The 20,837-nt window shown below is 37.1% G+C and overlaps 1 protein-coding gene and 1 non-coding gene across 3 annotated transcripts; one reads left to right on the top strand and one right to left on the bottom strand.

The window, feature by feature from the left end:
* Window positions 1-579: 579 nt before the first annotated feature.
* On the bottom strand, window positions 580-4,563 carry LOC113689742 (uncharacterized). Of its 2 annotated transcripts, none has more exons than XM_027207501.2 (2): window positions 4,286-4,563; window positions 580-1,154 (listed from the first exon to the last, which is right to left on the bottom strand). In XM_027207501.2, the coding sequence occupies exons 1-2, from the start codon at window positions 4,367-4,369 to the stop codon at window positions 708-710; spliced, it is 531 nt and encodes a 176-aa protein (XP_027063302.1). In that variant the 5' UTR covers window positions 4,370-4,563; the 3' UTR covers window positions 580-707. The 2 variants fall into 2 exon arrangements, with proteins under 2 accessions (XP_027063302.1, XP_027063303.1); XM_027207502.2 differs by lacking the exon at window positions 4,286-4,563 and adding an exon at window positions 2,445-2,598.
* An 11,242-nt stretch (window positions 4,564-15,805) lies between these two features.
* LOC113691220 (small nucleolar RNA R71) lies at window positions 15,806-15,912 on the top strand. Its single transcript, XR_003448630.2, has one exon. It is a non-coding gene; the product is annotated as a small nucleolar RNA R71 (small nucleolar RNA).
* Window positions 15,913-20,837: the final 4,925 nt, after the last annotated feature.

Genomic DNA, 20,837 nt, shown 5'->3' on the forward strand with positions numbered 1-20,837 from the left:
CACAAAAAAACATCCTCATCAGAAGCTGCAGCGAATGGGAGCTTGGCTTTTGAAATTGCAGACCCTAAAACTATTGCACCATTTGCTGAGAAAACAGGTCATCGAATCTCTCCATTGACTATTGAGGAGGATTCCACTGAAAACAGGAATCCAGTCTCTCCTAAATCTACTGAGATAAGCCCTCCGAAGAAAAAGCGTGATGCTCTGATATGCACTACTGAATTTCTAGACTACTGTCCTTTACTCCTTTTGGCATCACATTTTAGGATCCATTAAGATTCAATCTGTCATTAGAACTTAATGGATCCTAATATATGATATTATATAACTATCAAGAAATATAAATTAAGCAATCAGCATGCTAGCTTATCTTTGTTTAGAACAAGACTGCATTAGAAGGTATATAGTTGCTTCTAGATTTACTTGATAGTTACATAAATGACAATTCTGTTATTAAGCTATACTTATGTTAATTATGTCTTTGTTATGTGATTAGGAATGATATGTGAGCTTATTGATAATGCCGTCTTTAGACCGTATAACATGAAATTTGTAGTAAGAGGGACATGAGTAAGGGCATTTTGGAGGGACAATTCTCGGCTATTTATTTTGCCAACAAAACCGACAACATTTATTCAATATCAACACCAGTCACAGTTGTATTAGCACATCATAGCCGCTTCTTCAAAGGAGTTGGTTCTTCTGACTTAGTTGTCGTAGACAGAAACATTAGGCCTTGGCTCAAAGTCTTTCGCGAAAGCTTTGTCAGTATTATCCCCATACGCAGAAACGTTAGGCCTTGGCTCAAAATCCTTCACGAAAGATTTGTCAGTGTTATCCCCATAGGCAGAAACATTAGGCCTTGGCTCAAAGTCTCTCATGAAAGATTTTTCCTCCTTCAGTTTAGCATCATCTCCGTAGGCAGATACGTTGGGCCTTGGTTCAAAGTCTTTAACAAAGGACTTCTTGTTTGTTGCTGCTACAGAATGTTTCTTCATTGTGTCACAATCACTAGCGATTTTCTTCTTGTTGGAGAGGGCCGAAGCAACATGGGCAAGCTGCTCAATTGCTTCGAACAAAGCCTGATCATTTCTAGCAACGACACTCTGCCAGTACTCTCCAGGGTCTTTTCTTGCTTCTGTGAAGCCGGCAAACTGCAAGAATGTTCAAAAGTTACGAGTAAATTTAGATATTATTAGCTCATATCTCGATTCTTGTATCTTTTATCACTTTTTAGTTTCAATTGATCTAATCTTTTAGGGCAAATTACACTTTATCCCCTGTGATTGTGATTTAGTGTTTTATTACATAAAACACTATAATTTTTAAAACTATATATAACCCCCCATAATTTGGATTAAAGTATCAAAGTAACGGAATTTGTAATTCATAATAGACTCAGTTAAACTATTAAAAATACCCCTATATAAAGTTAAAAATTATTTGTTAACTATAGGGAGTTATGTATATATATTGAAAATCATAAGGAGATTATATGATAAAACACTAAATTATAAAAGGATTATATGATAAAATATAAAACTATACGGAATTAAAGTGTCGTGCATATTATATTTATATATTTTGATCACTTAACCCATTTTATTCTTTAAATAAGGATAATTTCGATATTTTCATAGGATCCATTATAGATGATCATTTTCGATACTTTAATACTTTAATCTAAATATAATTTTTAAAATTAGAGGAAAATTATGTAAAAATTAGATATACCATAAGGAGGTAAAGTATAATTTGCCCAATCTTTTAATCAACTGGCTTCACAATCTTAGTACTCCATCTAGGATTGACTCGAGACGGTATTGGGATATTCACCAATGTTTTAAAAAGCAAAAGCTGTAAGGTAAGGCGTTTTATGTTCATCTAAATGGGGCGAAACCCTCGAGGTATTATGATTTATTAACATTTACTACTATAAAAAAATATAGTCTAACAAGTAAAATTATAAGACAACAAGCACAACTACAACTTATAGATTAGCTATCTAAAGTCATTTTAGTCGAAAATAATTATATCTTAGCATCAATAGAAAGGGAAAAAAAAATAGGAAACAAAGTCATAAATGCTTCTACTTTTTATTTTCCCCAAATAATTCCCAAAAACAGAAAATAATTTGAATCTTTCTTCAGAGTTACTAGGCAATATGCAAGAGTAAGTACATGAAACAAAGATAGGAATAAATAATACCAAAATCAAAGTTGAAACTTAAAAAAAAAAGAGAGAGAGAGAGACAAATAAAACGCCCCAAAAACCTAAACACCCCCGCATTCGACCCACTCTACGATGCTTACGCCCATTGAATGGGCATTTGGAGCTTGCCTCATCCAGGACTCGGCCGGAAATGCCTTTTAAAGCATTGGTTATTCACAAAATGAATTTCATCAAAAAGAAATTCCTGCAAACTTGATTAGTTAACTTCTCACCAGGGCCAGTGAGAAGAGTGCAATGAATGCTAAAGTTGAAGCCATCTCCAATAGCCTTCACAGTCAAATCATACCCCAAAGTCTTGCGGCCACAGGCTACTTATAAAGAGAGAAATTGCTGTGATGAATTTTTAACCTTTGCTTTTTTTTTTTTTGGATTTAATTTATGAACAAGTTTCACTATGAATCACGTGGGACGTCAATCAATCACAAATAATGATATAGAAATACGGCCAAAAGATATTTGCAGTTCTGGGTCCATATAAGGATAGCCGGATAATTTCCCAAGTCATTTTCCTTAAAGTTTTGGGACAAGCTATGTTCGATACTTCACTCAACCAGACAATGAAGGTCAGTCTTTAAAATTTGATTAAAGGCAGACACTTGTATTATCGTTGCACGGGCTCAGCAGCCTATGCACAGGAGATGAATTTATGTCGCGTCAGTTTTTTCTAGTTAACATATGCTCTTTATTGTTTATCCATCACGTCAGTCTTTTCTTGTTAACATATGCTCTTTTTTGTTTATCCTATCACATGAACATAATCATTGCATGTTTTTCTTTATATATCGTCTCAATTTAATTTTAATTTTTAAAAAAATAAACAGATCTAGATCTATACCTAGCCCTCGTGATGTCACCACCAAAAGAACTTTCTATGGAGCTCCACTCGGATACGAACTTGATGAATATTCTCTTCATCCCAATTATTTAATTATGTTTCCGGAATTTAACTTTTAAAAAATAATAATTTAATTATGATGTTTGTGTTTTTTTTTCAATTTTATTCTCATAAATTTAAAATTAAAATTTAAATAATAGCATGCATATGATTAAAAAAAATTATATTGAAAAGAGAAACTAAAAGGTGTTTTGATATTTTTAACCGCACAAATGTTTTGAAACATTTCAAAATAGAAAATATGACACTTTTAATAGGACGAAGAGAGTGCTAATTTGCAAATAGGGTGGTTATTCAAATTGTCAACTTTGCATTAATTAAGCGGACCAAGCTGACACCCAAAAAACCATTTTGCTAGATTAGTTTGGCTTGTTCAAGTTGATTTCATTTGATTTGACTGCTTGAGAGTTTTCAGATATTAAAGTAATTAAGGTAAGTGATTAATCTGATGGAGGCTCGACAACTAGGATTTGATATTAGCCACCAGAAAGATGAATGTCCAGTTCCTACTCCTAGGGCTGTGCATCGAAATCGAATTCGGTAAATCGGAAGTTTGAAATCGGAATTTTTCGAAATTTGGACATGAATTTTTCCGACCGATTTCGAATTCGAATTGGCCAATTCCGATTTCGAATTCAATTCCGAATTGAATTCGGAATTCGGTGAATTCCGAATTCACCGAATTCAAACCTGTTCCCTTTTTTTTCTCCTGTTCAAAAATGGAAAAACCTGTTCGTATTTAATGACTTCCCCAGTACTGGAACGGTGGAACACAGTATTGGAATGGTTAATCCAACAAAGGGGAAAAAAGGACAAATTGGATCCTTTCCTTTTTTTTTTGTCTGGACTAAGAATCCAACATGGCAACAGTTTCCGCTACCCCAATTTGGGTCACAGGTTCAGGTTCTCCTGTCCATGATTTTGACTTCCCTTCATCTAAAATTACCAAAAGAAAACATTGAAAAAAGATACATTTCCTTTATTTTTAAAATTGTGGACGTTATTGTTTCCTACCCGATGGTTCAAAATTGAAATAAAATCCACGGGAGTTTGAGGTGCGAGGGAGGATGAGTCTAAGATAGGGAGGGACAGAGCAATCCAAAGCAAAAAGGCAGAGGCTTTGATATCAGAAGCTATTGGAAAGAGAAGAAGGGTTACCGAATACTGTGGGCGTTTCTGAGGAATGGCAGAGCTTTGCTTGGTGGCTTCACATGGCTCCCATCCTGGAAGTAGTGATACCATTCAAGAACCAATCATAATATAGATGTGTATTCTGCCACCCTTAGATCAGATAAAGAGTACGAGTATAAAGACTAAAGAGTACGAGGAAGGAAGGTGGAGGCGGTGGATGCGGAGGAAGGCGGTGAGGCAGTGACACTTGAGAGACGATGAGGAAGAGGCGGAAGAGCTAATAGATCAGGTTTTGCAATTTCAATTTGCGCTTTTGCTTTTTTGTCATTTTGGAGGTTGATAGGTTGTTTTGTAATTTTTGTTAATTGTTAGATGTATAATGTATTAGTATTATTGTTATTAACTTATTATTTTATATAATATAAATTATATATTACATATATAATATATTGTTAAAAAATATTATATTATATATATATTATTAAACGAAATCGAAATCATAGTTCCGATTTCGAATTCCGATTTCGAATTGGGAATTCGAAATCGGTAATTCCGATTTCAAAAAATATATTTTCGAATTCGACCCGATTTCGACCAATTCAAAATCGGAATTACCGAATTCAACTCCGAATTACCGAAATTCCGAATTCGAAATTCCGAATTCAATTCGAAATCGATCTCGAAATCGAAATTTTTCGACTTTGCACACCCCTACCTACTCCATAATTCATGAGTGACCTCCATGATAGACCTGCTAGTATTAACTGCATAGAATTTTTTTTACCCAAACAATACTTGCTCGTCTTATCCATCCCAGCAAAAGAAATCTCTCCCATATCCAATCCTTTCAGATCTCTGATCTGATGTGCTTTTAAAAAGAAAATTAGAGGAGAAGTGAGAGAGTTTAAGAAAATTTGCCTTACTAGTATCAATTGCGTACTCCCTTCATCCAATTACTTAGTCATGTTTTAGAAATTCAACTTTTTAACAATAGTAGTTTGATTGTAATGTTTGTATTTCTCTTTTCAATTTTATCTTTACAAATTCAAAATTTAAATGTAAATAGTAATATGTATATGATTAAAAAGAAGGGTTATATTGAAAAAAGAAACTAAAAGATATTTTGACTTTTTTAACATAGCAAATATTTTGGAACATCGTAAAATGAAAAATATGACACTTTCAACGAGACGAAGAGAGTATAATTTTTCCCCCTAGCAGTACTTGCACGTCTTATCCATACCAGCAAAAGAAATCTATCCCATATCCAATTCTTTCAGAATCTCTGATCTGATGTGATTTTAAAAAAGAAAATTAGAGGAGAAGGGAGTGAGTTTAAGAAAATTTGGCAATTAATGGAGAGGAGAGAGGAGAAATGTCTGAAAAGTGGGACTCGGCATATTACGTACAGTCATAGAGTGGTTGCATGGTTCGTTTTTTCTGCTTTTTATAGAGCCATGCTTATCTCTTTTTGCTTCCAGGATGCAGCAAAAGAAGTGCTTTTCATATTCTCATTTGAGTTCCAGGACACAAAAGAATTGTTACGCAAAACAAATTCTCAGACAAAATGCACATGAAGGACGACCATGGTTTGATAACGAAGTCGTTGGCGTTTTATACTACATTTCTGAAAAAGCCGAATTTCTTTCTGCATATTAAATGGATGAACCTGTTTAAGATTTAAACAGAACATTACAAAGCAACACCTGTTGTAACGGTTTTATTGAAGCCCAAAGTATGCGATTGAGCCCATGTACAAGAAATGCGACTGCGATTGAGCCCATGTACAAGAAATGCGACAGCTTTGTGAAGTAAAATTAGCCCATTGACAACAAAACTAATCTTTTATTAAGCCCGAAAGCAAGTGCCCAACAAGGAGGGCATCTCACCATATTTTGAAAACCTGCCTAATGCGAAAGTTTCTTAGTAACTTTTCAATTTGAGAATCCATTCAGAATAAGAAATTTTCCATTTGAAAAGCGCGTCACAAGATTTTACAAAATATCTAGACATGTTTGGTAGGGTTATGTAGGACGAGTTTTGTGATATGTCAAATAAATCATGTCCATCAACAAGTTACTAGTGTTTACTCTAGGTTTGGAGCTATCCTATCCTCTCGTTTGATACATAGGAATGCCCATAATGGAAAGTCTTTATCACTCAATATATCTCCAGCTAGAATGAAAGGGAAAATTTTTTATTACTTCACAGTTTGGTAGACAAGTCAGAATAGAATATTTATTCAGTTGGTAAGATGTTGGAATGGAACATAGTAAATACAAATTTGACTTCTTTCCCTCGATTAGTTATAGGAAATAATATATTTTAGTACCTTTTGTTTTATTTGTTCTACATTGGTATATGTCTATTTACATGAAATTTTGACAATTTTTACTTTAAGAATAAATGAGGATCGATATCAAAATTCTTTAATTGTAATACTTGATTTGTTTTAACATTTAGATTTTTATGTTAGAGGTTTGCATCTTCTAACAAATATAATTAGCATTGTGAATTGATTACATAAACTCAAATTATTATAATTTACTTTTTAATAAAAAAAATTCTTGCGCAATTGTTTCAAAGTTAAAGAATTAAGTATCTTAAACCATTTTTGTCCAGGTAAAAAAGAAAAAAATTATTTTAAACACAAGAAAATTATTTGTTATGAAAATTAATTCAAATATCAATGAAGTTTATAAATACATTAAGCTATGATCATATAAGGATAAACTCAACATCCTGCTAATTTGTCATTCTAGAATGAAGGTAAAAAGAGCTTTCCCAAGGTTTTTTTTGAGGAATGGAATTCCAAGAAAAAGTTGAAATGAACATTAATGGGAGAAGAGCTTTCCCATTTAAATGATCAATACCAAATGTTGGAATAGAAAGGACAAATTGAAAAGACCTTTTCTTTTTATGACACTCCTACACACCAAATGAGACGTAAGTTCATAACTTGGCTTTATTCATTCAAGCAAGACTAAGGTAAGAGATAATTGCTGCTCTCTATAAACTTTTGAAAATAAATTTATGAAAATCCATTTATTTACACCTATATTTTTATTTGAATAAGAGGTATGTTTGCTTGTGTTCTATGTTTGCAAAATTGTGGTATAATGAATGAGCGGCATGGTTTTTTTGACTTTTTTACGACGACAAATGCTTTGCTAGTAGTCGGGGATTGTTCTCTAATGACAGGTGTCGGGCCTGTGCAATAATAAATACTTACTCGAGAAAAATGAATTTTCTGTGTATAGTAGTGAGTAGGGTCGAATCCACAGGGACTGGAAATCTTTCGATTCTTTTCAAGTTCGGGACACGGGGGATTTTTATCAGATAAAACTAAAAATAAATAATTAAACAATTTAACTAAAAATAATTAAACAATTTAACCAAAGATAAATAATTAATTAATACAATTGTAAATAGCAATTAAATAAATGATAAATAAATTCTAGCCAAGGATACAACTACGCAGACACAGTCCATTCATCCGATCATTGATGCAAAGAATGTTCACTTAATTTAATTAATAGGCTAGTTATAGCCGCTGATAAACTCTAACGACCAGCTTTTCCTTAATTTATTGATAACCAAGGTACGACCGTTGATTACCTCTAACCAGCAAATACTCCTAGGTACGACCGTAGGAATTAATTTCCTAATTGCATTAAAAACTAGAAAAACCTAGCCCAAATTAATAACACGCTACGAGGGTTATTTAAATCAGATTGCATGTTCCCCTAGTATGTGAAAATACTAATTGTCACTAATATTAACCAACTAAACAATTACGGATTTAATTGATTAATTTGACAAGAGATTAAAAAGTCAAATTGCACATCGGGCCCTTGATATCCAATTAACAAAATAATCCCATGGAAATTAAAACAGAAAACATGCAAATATTAACAAATTAAGGAACACGTAAAATTAATTAGATCTCACAGATATATGGGACTGCGTCGTCGCGTTGATCCTTGACTAGAGGAGAAAATTAGCCACGCCTCATAAGAAAATTCCCACACAATTCAATTGAATTCGAAGACATAAATAACTCTTACTAGTAACTGAAAATGAAAATTTGATTCTCCGTAATCTAATGCAATAAAACTAGTTTCATGGAAGAAACTAGTTGAATGAAAGAGACCGAAGAAATAAAAAAACAAACTTCTGGAGAAAACTTCACACCCAAAATCCAACAAACCAACCAACTACCTATTCTACCTACGGAGCTTCTTGAAGAGCAAACTAAAAACTAGTCTCTCGCTTATGAAGCTATCATCTGATATATATAAGGCAAGCCTTTAGTCTTCATAGCTTTTTCATAGTCTTTTCTCCTTGAGCCCACTAATCTAGTGCCTTGTTATTTTATTGGAGCACTAGTCTCCCACAATAATCAAAGCTACGTAGGAAGCAAATAGAAAAGCTACTTTCATCATCAAAGTCCACCTATGGCTAATGAGTACATCTCCCAAAAGAAGAACACATTTTCTAAATCAATGTTACGTGGTCCCTGCAGAATTCTCTCCTTTTGACTTCTTATTGCTAGTGGACTTGTCAGGACTTAATAATAGGAAGGCAACTCTTCATCAGCAATACCGTTGGTTTGCACAATTTGGGCTGATTGTGGAAAGCTTTTAGAAGCTTTCACGTGTGGAGAGATCTTCTCAAGAAGGTTCCCTTTTAGCACTTTTCTGCTCCACTTTCTGAAATTATATCCAAATACCAAATATAAATATATATTGACAATTAAAGCAATATTTGGCAAGGATAAAGAGGAGAATTAACAATAAAATTACTAACAATTAACATCCTATCAATTCCCCCCACACTTAAATCATGCTTGTCCTCAAGCATGGGAACAACTAAATTCAACAATGGCTAACTCTCATTTCATTTACTGCCAAGCTATGCTTATCCCAAAATCAAGTTTTAGTGGCTAAGTGTCAAGACATATTTCTCCCGATTAGCTCCTGAAATCATAGACTCGTCCAATTCATGGCTAACTCGTCTAAGAAATTAAAATATTAAACTAGCAAAAGTTAGCAATTGAGTCAACTGAAAATCAAAATCTCAACATTGAAGAACAAGGATCGGCAGGCCAATATGATCATAAGTTTACACATTATTTTATTCTCTCTTTTTTTTTTTTTTTTTTTTTTTTACATAAATGCTCAGTCCCAAGCTATTCAAGTCTTTTGACGTGAACTCTGACATTTTTAGATGAAAGAGCCCAGTTACTCAACTTTTCACAGCTTCAGGACTAACTACTCATAAATATCGCCACTTTTTGACGCGAAAGTCGACACTTGTGGTGAAGACTCCCGGTTACTGGGTGACGGCACTAGCGGAGTAGAGTCATTTATTAATCACAATTAAAGTATCAGAATACCAGATAATTAAAGATCATGGCCCACGTCATCTCCTAATATGGAGAACTAAGATCAACAATTGCCCAATCCACATAACAATTGCTAATAAAATATTTAAATTGCCTAAACAAGTTAACCACAATTTGCACCAAGTCATTAAACTCATGATATTCACCAAGATAACATGCGTTTACTTGCCATCTAAACAAAATTCATAGGATAAATCACAACCAGCAATAAACGAATGAATTGCCATATTTATTCATCAAAACACTAGTAAGAAAAGCAGTAAATTAAAGAAACACCAATCAAAACTAAACCCAAATCCCCCCCCACACTTAAATCACACATTGCCCTCAATGTGATAATGAAACAGTAAAAATAAGAAGAAGGACAACGAAACTCCCCTTAAGCTGGTGCCGGCTATTAGCACCTGTAGTTGGAGGAGGCGGAGCGGAGGTCAAAGGGTCGGGATCGTGGTTTCACCATTCTTTCCAAATTGTACTAAATAAATAAAAATCAAGCAAAGTAAAAAGAAACAAGCAAAGTAACACAGAAGTATCCAACTAAGGATGAATAGAAATGTCAGGTAGTCCAAACACGCAAAACTTTCAGAAATGTACTGTAATAAAAATAATAAAAACATACTGCAATAATAAAATAAGAAAATAAAAAAAAATAATAGAAAGAGATTGAGGCAGGCGCGTGCATACGAAGCCAGCGGTGCGATGAAGGTGGTGGCTGTGAGAGAGAAGAGTTTGCGGCAGCTGGATCTGGTGGTGCTCAGCGACTGCGGGTGGTGGGCGACGGGTTGGGGTAGCGCGCGCGAGGGAGCGGCGGGCTCCAGGTGGCGCGCGAGGAGCGGCGATGGCGTCGGTGGAGCAGGAAGAAGGGAGGAGACCTGGGGCGGCGGCGGCTCTGGTTGAAGGAACCAGAGAAAAGGGAAAAACAGGGAAAGAAGAAAGAAAGAAAGAAAGAAAGGAAGAAAGAAGAAAGAAAAAGAAAAGAAGAAAAAGAAGGATTTTTTTTTTTTTTTTTTCAAAAACAATGCTTACGTAGATCTGAAATCTTTTTTTTTTTTTTTTTTTTTTTCAGGTCGTCAAACACCACGTGGGCACGCCAAGATTACGAAACGTCCCTAACCTCAGGAGATACCAACGCCGCGTGGGCGCGCCAAGATTGGCCTTCATCCCCTGACCTTAGGAGACACCAACACCGCAGGGGCACGCCAAGATTTCACTTCCTGATTTCAGTAAAGGAAATATGAGTACTGATACTACCCAACGAGTAAATGACCCAATGCAAAAGAACCAACTAGAAAGAACAAAACAACTAGAAATAACAAAACTAATATTTGGGTTGCCTCCCAAACTAGCGCCTTTCTTTAATGTCTTTGGCTAGACATAGCCCATAATTTGCTTAAACCAAGCAAATTGGGTCCTCCAAATGCGTCATCTCTACTCGCTCAACTGGAGCCTCATCATAATAAGGCTTGAGACGATGACCATTCACCACAAATTTCTTCTCCGTCTTCAGACTCTGGATCTCCACTGCACCATAATCAAAGACATTAGTGACAACAAAGGGACCAATCCAACGAGAACGTAATTTACCTGGAAATAGCTTCAATTTGGAGTGGTATAGTAGAACTTTTTGCCCGCAGACGAATGTCTTTCTAGAGATCTGTTGGTCATGAAAGATCCGATTCTTCTCTTTATAGATCACTGCATTCTCGTATGCTTCATTTCGGATTTCTTCCAACTCTTGCAATTGCAACTTTCTTTGAATTCCGCCTTCCTCGATATCCATATTGCATTGCTTGACTGCCCAAAACGCTCTATGCTCAAACTCTACCGGGAGATGACATGGTTTTCCAAATACCAATCGGTAAGGAGACATGCCAATGGGTGTCTTGTATGCCGTCCTATATGCCCATAGTGCATCCTCTAGTCTCACACTCCAATCCTTCCTATCGGGTCGGACCATCTTTTCTAGAATTGATTTGATCTCTCGGTTCGATACTTCCGCCTGACCATTTGTCTGAGGATGGTAGGATGTAGAGACTTTGTGCAAGACACCGTATCTCCTAAACATTGCAGCGATCGTTTTGTTGCAGAAATGAGTACCCCGATCACTTACAATTGCTCGTGGCATCCCAAAGCGGACAAAAATATTAGACTTAACGAATTCTGCAACCACTTTGGAATCATTAGTGCGGGTGGCCTTTGCTTCTACCCACTTCGAAACATAATCTACAGCAAGCAATATATACAAAAAACCAAAGGACGAAGGAAAAGGACCCATAAAATCAATGCCCCAAACGTCAAAAATTTCAACAAAAATCATTGGGGTTTGAGTCATTTGATCCCTACGAGAGATATTACCCACTCTTTGACACTTATCACATGACTTACAAAATGAGTAGGCATCTTTGAATAGAGTTGGCCAATAGAATCCACTCTCTAGCACCTTACGAGCCGTTCTCTTCGGTCCAAAGTGACCTCCACATGCAAAAGAGTGACAATATGCTAGAATAGATTGAAATTCAACTTCACTTACACATCTACGGATGATTTGATCGGCACCCCGCTTCCAGAGGTAAGGATCATCCCAAATGTAGAACTTTGCATCGCTCCTCAACTTGTCTCTCTTTGCCTTAGGCCATCCTGTAGGAAATTTGTCAGTGACTAGAAAATTAACAATATCTGCATACCAAGGCAAGGATGAATTAATAGAAAATAAATGCTCCTCGGGAAATGCTTCTCTCAATGGGAGGTCCTCTTCGACGACTTGTACTCGACTCAAGTGATCTGCTACCAGGTTCTCTGCCCCTTTCTTATCTCGGATCTCCAGGTTGAACTCTTGTAACAACAATATCCACCGTATCAATCGCGGTTTTGCCTCTTTCTTGGTCAACAGATACCGCAAAGCTGCATGATCAGAAAAAATAATAACTTTAGCACCAAGTAAATAAGACCGAAATTTTTCTAAGGCAAAAACAACTGCTAAAAGCTCCTTTTCGGTGGTTGAATAGTTCAATTGAGCTCCGTTCAAGGCTCGAGATGCGTAGTAGATAGCATGAGCTGCCTTTCCTACTCTTTGACCCAATACCGCACCCACTGCATAGTCGCTGGCGTCACACATGATTTCGAATGGGAGGTTCCAGTCAGGGGGTTGGATAATAGGTGAGGTGGTCAATAACTCCTTTAACTTATTGAATGCCCCCTTACATGTTTCATCAAATTCGAAGGATACATCTTTTTGCAAAAGTTGGAACAAGGGTGCTCCAATTTTCGAGAAGTCCTTGATGAACCTTCTATAGAAACCTGCGTGACCCAAGAAAGAACGAACTTCCCGCACATTCGCGGGGTAAGGTAAAGTAGATATAACATCTATTTTTGCCTTATCAACCTCAATACCTGTAGATGATACAACATGACCCAAAACTATCCCGTGTTCAACCATAAAATGACATTTTTCCCAATTAAGCACGAGATTAGTTTCTATACACCTTACTAAGATCAATTTCAGGTTATCTAGACAGTTTTCAAAACTTTCACCATATACACTGAAATCGTCCATGAAAACCTCAATAATCTTCTCAACATATTCTGAAAAGATACTTACCATGCATCTTTGGAAGGTAGCAGGTGCATTACACAATCCAAATGGCATCCTTCGGTATGCAAATGTTCCAAATGGGCAGGTGAAAGTAGTCTTCTCTTGGTCTTCGGGTGCGATGGCAATTTGAAAATAACCTGAAAATCCATCCAAGAAACAATAGTAAGCTCGACATGCTAATCGCTCCACCATTTGGTCAATGAAAGGGAGGGGGAAATGGTCCTTTTTCGTGACGGTATTTAGCTTTCGGTAATCGATACACTGTCGCCATCCGGTGGGCTTTCGAATTGGTACGAGCTCACCCTCTTGGTTTGATTCCACTGTCACCCCTGCCTTTTTCGGGACCACCTGTACTGGACTTACCCATGGGCTGTCTGATATTGCAAATATAATTCCAACGTCCAGCAGTTTTAAAATCTCTTTCTTTACGACCTCCATCATGAGAGGATTTAATCTCCGTTGAGCTTGCCGTATAGGTTTAGCATTCTCCTCGAGTCGAATTCGGTGCATACACACCGCGGGGCTAATTCCCTTGATATCGGCGATAGTCCATCCTATCGCCTGCTTATGTTCCCTAAGAACTCGAAGTAGTTTCTCTTCTTGAACCTTTGATAAACCCGCGGAGATGATCACTGGAAATGTCTCCCCTTCACCCAAGTATGCGTACTTCAGGTGTTTCGGCAGCGGTTTCAGTTCCAAGACAGGTGCCTGCACCACAGATGGAAGTAACCTTTTGTGAGGTTCAGGTATAAAAATGGGTGCGAGGTCATACCTTGTTTTCATGGTTGGTAACGTTTGCAACGATCCAATCACGCATTTAAGCTCTTCACTCAACTCTACTCCAGAGGTCGTTTCGGACTCGAAGTGCCTGGTCAGAACGACCTCTAACTCATCCCTGCCTTCAATTTCAAAAACCTCCTGTATAGCAGGGTCAATAACATTTACCGAGAAAACAGAGCCAACATTTGAATCGGATGGATATTTCATGGTCTCAAAAATGTTAAAGTGAACAATCTCACCATCAAATTCCATAGACAAAGTACCCTTATTAACATCAATTTTGGTTCGGGCTGTGCTCAAAAAGGGTCTACCTAACAATAGAGGTGACGGATCACGGGAGTGTTCATCCTCCATGTCGAGCACATAAAAATCAGCTGGAAAAACCAATTCATTAATTTTTACCAAAACATCTTCAATCAACCCGTCAGGGTATGCATTGGTCCTGTCAGCTAATTGGATTATTATCCCAGTTTCTTTCAAAGGGCCTAAATTCAAAGAAGCATAAATAGATTTCGGCATGACATTAATCGATGCTCCTAGATCTAACATGGCCTTTCCAATCAAAATATTACCTATCCTACAAGGAATAGTAAACATACCTGGATCTCCGCATTTCGGTGGAAGCTTTCTTTGTAGAATTGCTGAAACATTTTCCCCAACTATAACTCGTTCATCACCCTTCAATCGCTTGCGGTTGGCACACAGGTCCCTCAAAAATTTTGCGTACCTGGGTACTTGTTTAATCGCATCCAGTAGGGGTATGTTGATCTCCACCTTGCGAAAGATCTCCAGGACCTCTTTTTCCTTGTCTTGCTTCTTTGGTTTCTCTAACCTGCTAGGAAAGGGAGGTGGATTAGTTTTAACTGTAGGAATTGGGTTCGAGGGTACCTTTGTATTTTTGTTGTCTCTGCCCTCCTCTTCCAATTCTTTCTCAATCCGTTCCTCGTCCTTGTCTTTAGGAATCACCGGTTCGGGTCCTTGAACTTCCTTGCCACTCCTTAAGGTCATTGCGCTTACATTCTTTGGATTTGCCTCAGGTTGAGATGGCAACTTTCCTTGAACTTGGGACTCCAAACGATTGATTGTTATAGCCATTTGATTCATTTGATTTTGCAATGATTGCACCTGTCCCAATTGATTTCTCATGCTTTGCAAGTCTGAATCCGTCTTTTGTTGATTAGCAAGTAATTGCTTCATCATCTCTTCCATGGACGGACTTGAATTTGAAGGGGGTGGTGGTGGTGGGCGAGGATGGTACTGCTGTTGGTGTCCTTGCTGTCTATTTGGCACAAAGTTAGACTGTCTATTTCCTCCATAGCTAAGGTTGGGGTGATCCCTCCAACCAGGATTGTAGGTGTTTGAGTATGGATCATACGGCTTTCTTGGCGCGGGCGCGTGGCCAGCCATGTTCACATGTTCTGCAGTTTCTTCTTGAACCAGTGGACACATTTCCGTAGGATGACCCACGGCAGTGCACACTCCACACACTTTGGCTTGTGAAGCATTCCCCACAGCTAATTGTCTTACAAAAGATGTTAATTCGGAGATCTGCTGTTGGATAGAGGACGTTTCCACCTCATTCACCCTGCGCGTCGGGATGTCCTCTCTTGAACCAAACTGTTGTGAATTCTCAGCCATCCCTTCAATCAACTCCCATGCTCCTCGAGGGGTTTTGTTCACCAACGCCCCTCCACTTGCAGCATCGATTATGCTTCTGTCCCTGAAAAGTAATCCCTCATAGAAATATTGGATGAGCAGTTGCTCACTTATCTGATGTTGAGGGCATTTGGTGCATAGTTTCTTAAACCTCTCCCAGTACTCATAGAGTGACTCGCCTGGGTGTTGTTTGATGCCACATATCTCTTTTCTTAGGCTCGCAGCTCGAGACGCCGGAAAGTACTTGTCCAGAAATTTTTTCTTCAATTGATCCCACGTGGTGATACTACCAGGTGGTAGGTAGTAGAGCCAGTCTTTTGCGGAGTCCTTCAAAGAGAAGGGGAAAGCTCTCATCTTTATTTGCTCTTCTGTAATTCCCGGAGGCTTCATACTGTTGCAAACGACGTCGAACTCTTGCAAGTGTTTGTAGGGCTCCTCACCTGGTAGACCATGAAAAGATGGCAAGAGATGAATTAAACCAGATTTTAGTTCAAAGGGAGTGTCATCATTTAAATTTGGAAAAATAATGCACAAGGGCTGCTGATTTAAATCAGGAGCAGCCAACTCCCTTAATGTTCGTGTATTTGCCATAGTGACTTCCTCTTGGTCTGAATCACTCGAATTGTCACCAGACAAATTTGTCGGCTCAACCTCTGGATCTAGTCCCTGAGGTGCAATACCATATTGCTCTTTTCTGAGCCGCCTGGTTTCTTTCCTCGTTCTACGCGCGGTCTTCTCTACTTCAGGGTCGAAAACTAATTCGCCTGTACGAGAAGAGCGAGGCATAAACTAGAAAAATACCAGAAAATTAGAACAAAAATGAACTTAAAAAGAAACAAATAATTAACGCCAGTCCCCGGCAACGGCGCCAAAAATTGACAGGTGTCGGGCCTGTGCAATAATAAATACCTACTCGAGAAAAATGAATTTTCTGTGTATAGTAGTGAGTAGGGTCGAATCCACAGGGATTGGAAATCTTTCGATTCTTTTCAAGTTCGGGACACGGGGGATTTTTATCAGATAAAACTAAAAATAAATAATTAAACAATTTAACTAAAAATAATTAAACAATTTAACCAAAGATAAATAATTAATTAATACAATTGTAAATAGCAATTAAATAAATGATAAATAAATTCTAGCCAAGGATACAACTACGCAGACACAGTCCATTCATCCGATCATTGATGCAAAGAATGTTCACTTAATTTAATTAATAGGCTAGTTATAGCCGCTGATAAACTCTAACGACCAACTTTTCCTTAATTTATTGATAACCAAGGTACGACCGTTGATTACCTCTAACCAGGAAATACTCCTAGGTACGACCGTAGGAATTAATTTTCTAATTGCATTAAAAACTAGAAAAACCTAGCCCAAATTAATAACACGCTACGAGGGTTATTTAAATCAGATTGCATGTTCCCCTAGTATGTGAAAATACTAATTGTCACTAATATTAACCAACTAAACAATTACGGATTTAATTGATTAATTTGACAAGAGATTAAAAAGTCAAATTGCACATCGGGCCCTTGATATCCAATTAACAAAATAATCCCATGGAAATTAAAACAGAAAACATGCAAATATTAACAAATTAAGGAACACGTAAAATTAATTAGATCTCACAGATATATGGGACTGCGTCGTCGCGTTGATCCTTGACTAGAGGAGAAAATTAGCCACGCCTCATAAGAAAATTCCCACACAATTCAATTGAATTCGAAGACATAAATAACTCTTACTAGTAACTGAAAATGAAAATTTGATTCTCCGTAATCTAATGCAATAAAACTAGTTTCATGGAAGAAACTAGTTGAATGAAAGAGACCGAAGAAATAAAAAAACAAACTTCTGGAGAAAACTTCACACCCAAAATCCAACAAACCAATCAACTACCTATTCTACCTACGGAGCTTCTTGAAGAGCAAACTAAAAACTAGTCTCTCGCTTATGAAGCTATCATCTGATATATATAAGGCAAGCCTTTAGTCTTCATAGCTTTTTCATAGTCTTTTCTCCTTGAGCCCACTAATCTAGTGCCTTGTTATTTTATTGGAGCACTAGTCTCCCACAATAATCAAAGCTACGTAGGAAGCAAATAGAAAAGCTACTTTCATCATCAAAGTCCACCTATGGCTAATGAGTACATCTCCCAAAAGAAGAACACATTTTCTAAATCAATGTTACGTGGTCCCTGCAGAATTCTCTCCTTTTGACTTCTTATTGCTAGTGGACTTGTCAGGACTTAATAATAGGAAGGCAACTCTTCATCAGCAATACCGTTGGTTTGCACAATTTGGGCTGATTGTGGAAAGCTTTTAGAAGCTTTCACGTGTGGAGAGATCTTCTCAAGAAGGTTCCCTTTTAGCACTTTTCTGCTCCACTTTCTGAAATTATATCCAAATACCAAATATAAATATATATTGACAATTAAAGCAATATTTGGCAAGGATAAAGAGGAGAATTAACAATAAAATTACTAACAATTAACATCCTATCAAAAGGTTCGGGAGTCACATTTGACGAAGGGGAAGGCAAGGATAAAAATCCAAGGCACCCCTTCGACCTAGCCAAGGCTAGTTGCGTGATTTAATCAAAGATTTTCTTGTTTTAACCAAAGAATTTATTACATTTGGATGTACTACATGAATGCAAACCCTAGACCTAGGGGGACATGGGGGGAATTTCTCTTCAAAGGTTGAGTGGTGCCAATCACATTAATTGTGAAGCCCAATAATGACCCTTTGGAGAGGTCACACGTAATCCTAAATGACGTAAAATGAGTGGAATGCATGCCATGTGAAAATGTGAGTTTGTGTGAAGTGAGAAAAATAATAATAAAAAATAATAGGATGTAAGTGGAGGTGTGCAAAATAGATGAAAATAGGGTATGATAGTAGTAAATAAGTGCAATGTGTGAGACATGTCATTTGAATTTAAAAAGGTATAAGTAGTGAAAAATGTGGATAAAAAAGTGAGGAAATGGTATGAAAATGTATGAACCTAGAGGAATGCATCAAGTCGGGTACGGGGACTCCTAACTTTGTGACTTTAATTTTCCCTTTGATTAGAAAGGAGAACTAGCGTGTTAAGGCTCTTTTGGAGCCACACTCGCTCGTTTTCCTTATCGGAAGGGGACTCGTCAAGCAAATGTCCCTATAACTAGCATGAGATGCAAAACCTAATATGAAAGGAAAAGGGTTAGAGGAGTATGTCAAATGATACAACTAAGAAAAAATGCATGAAATGAAGTGACACATGCAAGTATGGACTCACGGGAGAAATCCTTAAGGGTCTAGCATTGGACTAGCCCATTCTATAAATTCCTACTAGCGTTGGACTAGTGGAAACGTACATTCATCCATCACATTCATTCATAACTATGGAAAGCGAGTAGACATGTCCAACACTTATAAACACGTAGCACATAACACTTAGCATGCTCGACTAGATGCAAGAGCCTAATAAAGCAAATTAACACATAGCAAGCAATCTAACTAATAAACCTATTACATTTGCTAGTTAGGCACACGTCTTCAATAGGTCTTCATCAATTGCTCCTCCAAGCCCTATCTATTACAAGCCAAGAGGTGTACACATACCCCATAAAGAATAACTTAAATAAAAAGCAAAAGTAAATGACATAAATAAAAGGAATTAAGAAAAGGCTAGGAAAGCAAATTAGACATGCAAATCTCACTTAGCACGTTGGATCACATAGGAGACACAAAAAGGGATAAAAGAAATTATACCGCCCCCTTTGAATGGTGTCCAAATGAAAGAGAAATGGCTTCAAAACAATAAAAAGGTCACGGTACCTCAAATAGTAAAGTATAACAAAATCACCAAATCTCTCCTAATTACAATTTGAATGAAATCAAATAATACATAATTTCCAATAAAAGGATCCACCAAAGACCCAATTGCAAGCATTAATCAACCATGGAAAGCCAATTGAAACATTTTAGAAACTTTGAAAGTCAAAGAGCAAGAAAAAGGCCAAAGCCCATTTATTTCAGAAAATTCAAGAAAATAGGCGAACACAAGCTTATTTGAACACAAAGTTCTTAAACTCTTGCATTAAGTATCACCCAAACAAATGAAAGCAAATGAGTAATCGAGTTGCAAAGTTGAGGCTACCAGGGACTCAATTGTGAACACTAACCAAGCACTCAAACCTAATCAAAACACTTTTAGGAACTTCAAGGGTCCAAGGGCAAAGGAAAAGGCAAGTAATGGTTCAAATGCAAATATCTTAGGACCTAATTGCAAGAACATGGAATGTAATTGGGCCACAGTGCAACAAAGGGAGACTTCGGGGGCAAAATGCAATTTTCAGGAGCATTTACATGCATGCTACGTAGAAGAACAATTTCTGCAAAACTGAAGCTTTCTACAACAGAAAAGAACGTCTACTGCAATTTCCTCCTCACTTTCAAATACTAAAAATCAGATTTGATCTCACACTTTAAACAAAAAAACATGATCTTGGCATCCAAACAAACAGAATCATGAAAGAGAGATCATACAAATACTGAAACAAACTTCATGCAAAAAGTCTGGAGAAACTTTTGATGACAAGAAAAACTGCTGCAACTTTCCAGCCGCAGCCCCTCTATTCATTTCAGCATGTCAAACAGGTTTATTCATACCAAGATTCAACCTATCCATCATCCACTAAATATACAACTTCATTGCATGATTGAATCAAAAAGATGGAGCTGATCATCAATGATATGAGCAAACAACAAAACAGCAATAGAGGAAAAGGAAAAAGTGCCGCAAGTTTTTCTGCAAATTTTTTAGCTGCGGCTTTTCTTTTTATTTCCAACACAAAGATTTGAGAAAACCATGCAAATCTGGAAATAGAACTGCAACCTTCAACTATAACATTCAGGACATACGCAGCTAACAAAGTTCAAGCAAACGGCAATGACAAAATCCCACGAATTCTCACGAACCCCAAACCAGAAAACTAAACACATAGCACATGATTCGTACTTTTCCTGATTTCTAAAGTTATGTTTTTCCTAAATGCAGCTTTCATAGGACATATTATTCATGTTTATCACAAAATAAGCAGCAAAAAGGATGGAACTTTCCTCCAATCTCCCAGGTTCACAAAGACAAGTACTTGT

Source organism: Coffea arabica, chromosome 5c, assembly GCF_036785885.1.
Source record: "Coffea arabica cultivar ET-39 chromosome 5c, Coffea Arabica ET-39 HiFi, whole genome shotgun sequence".
Lineage (NCBI taxonomy): Eukaryota > Viridiplantae > Streptophyta > Magnoliopsida > Gentianales > Rubiaceae > Coffea > Coffea arabica.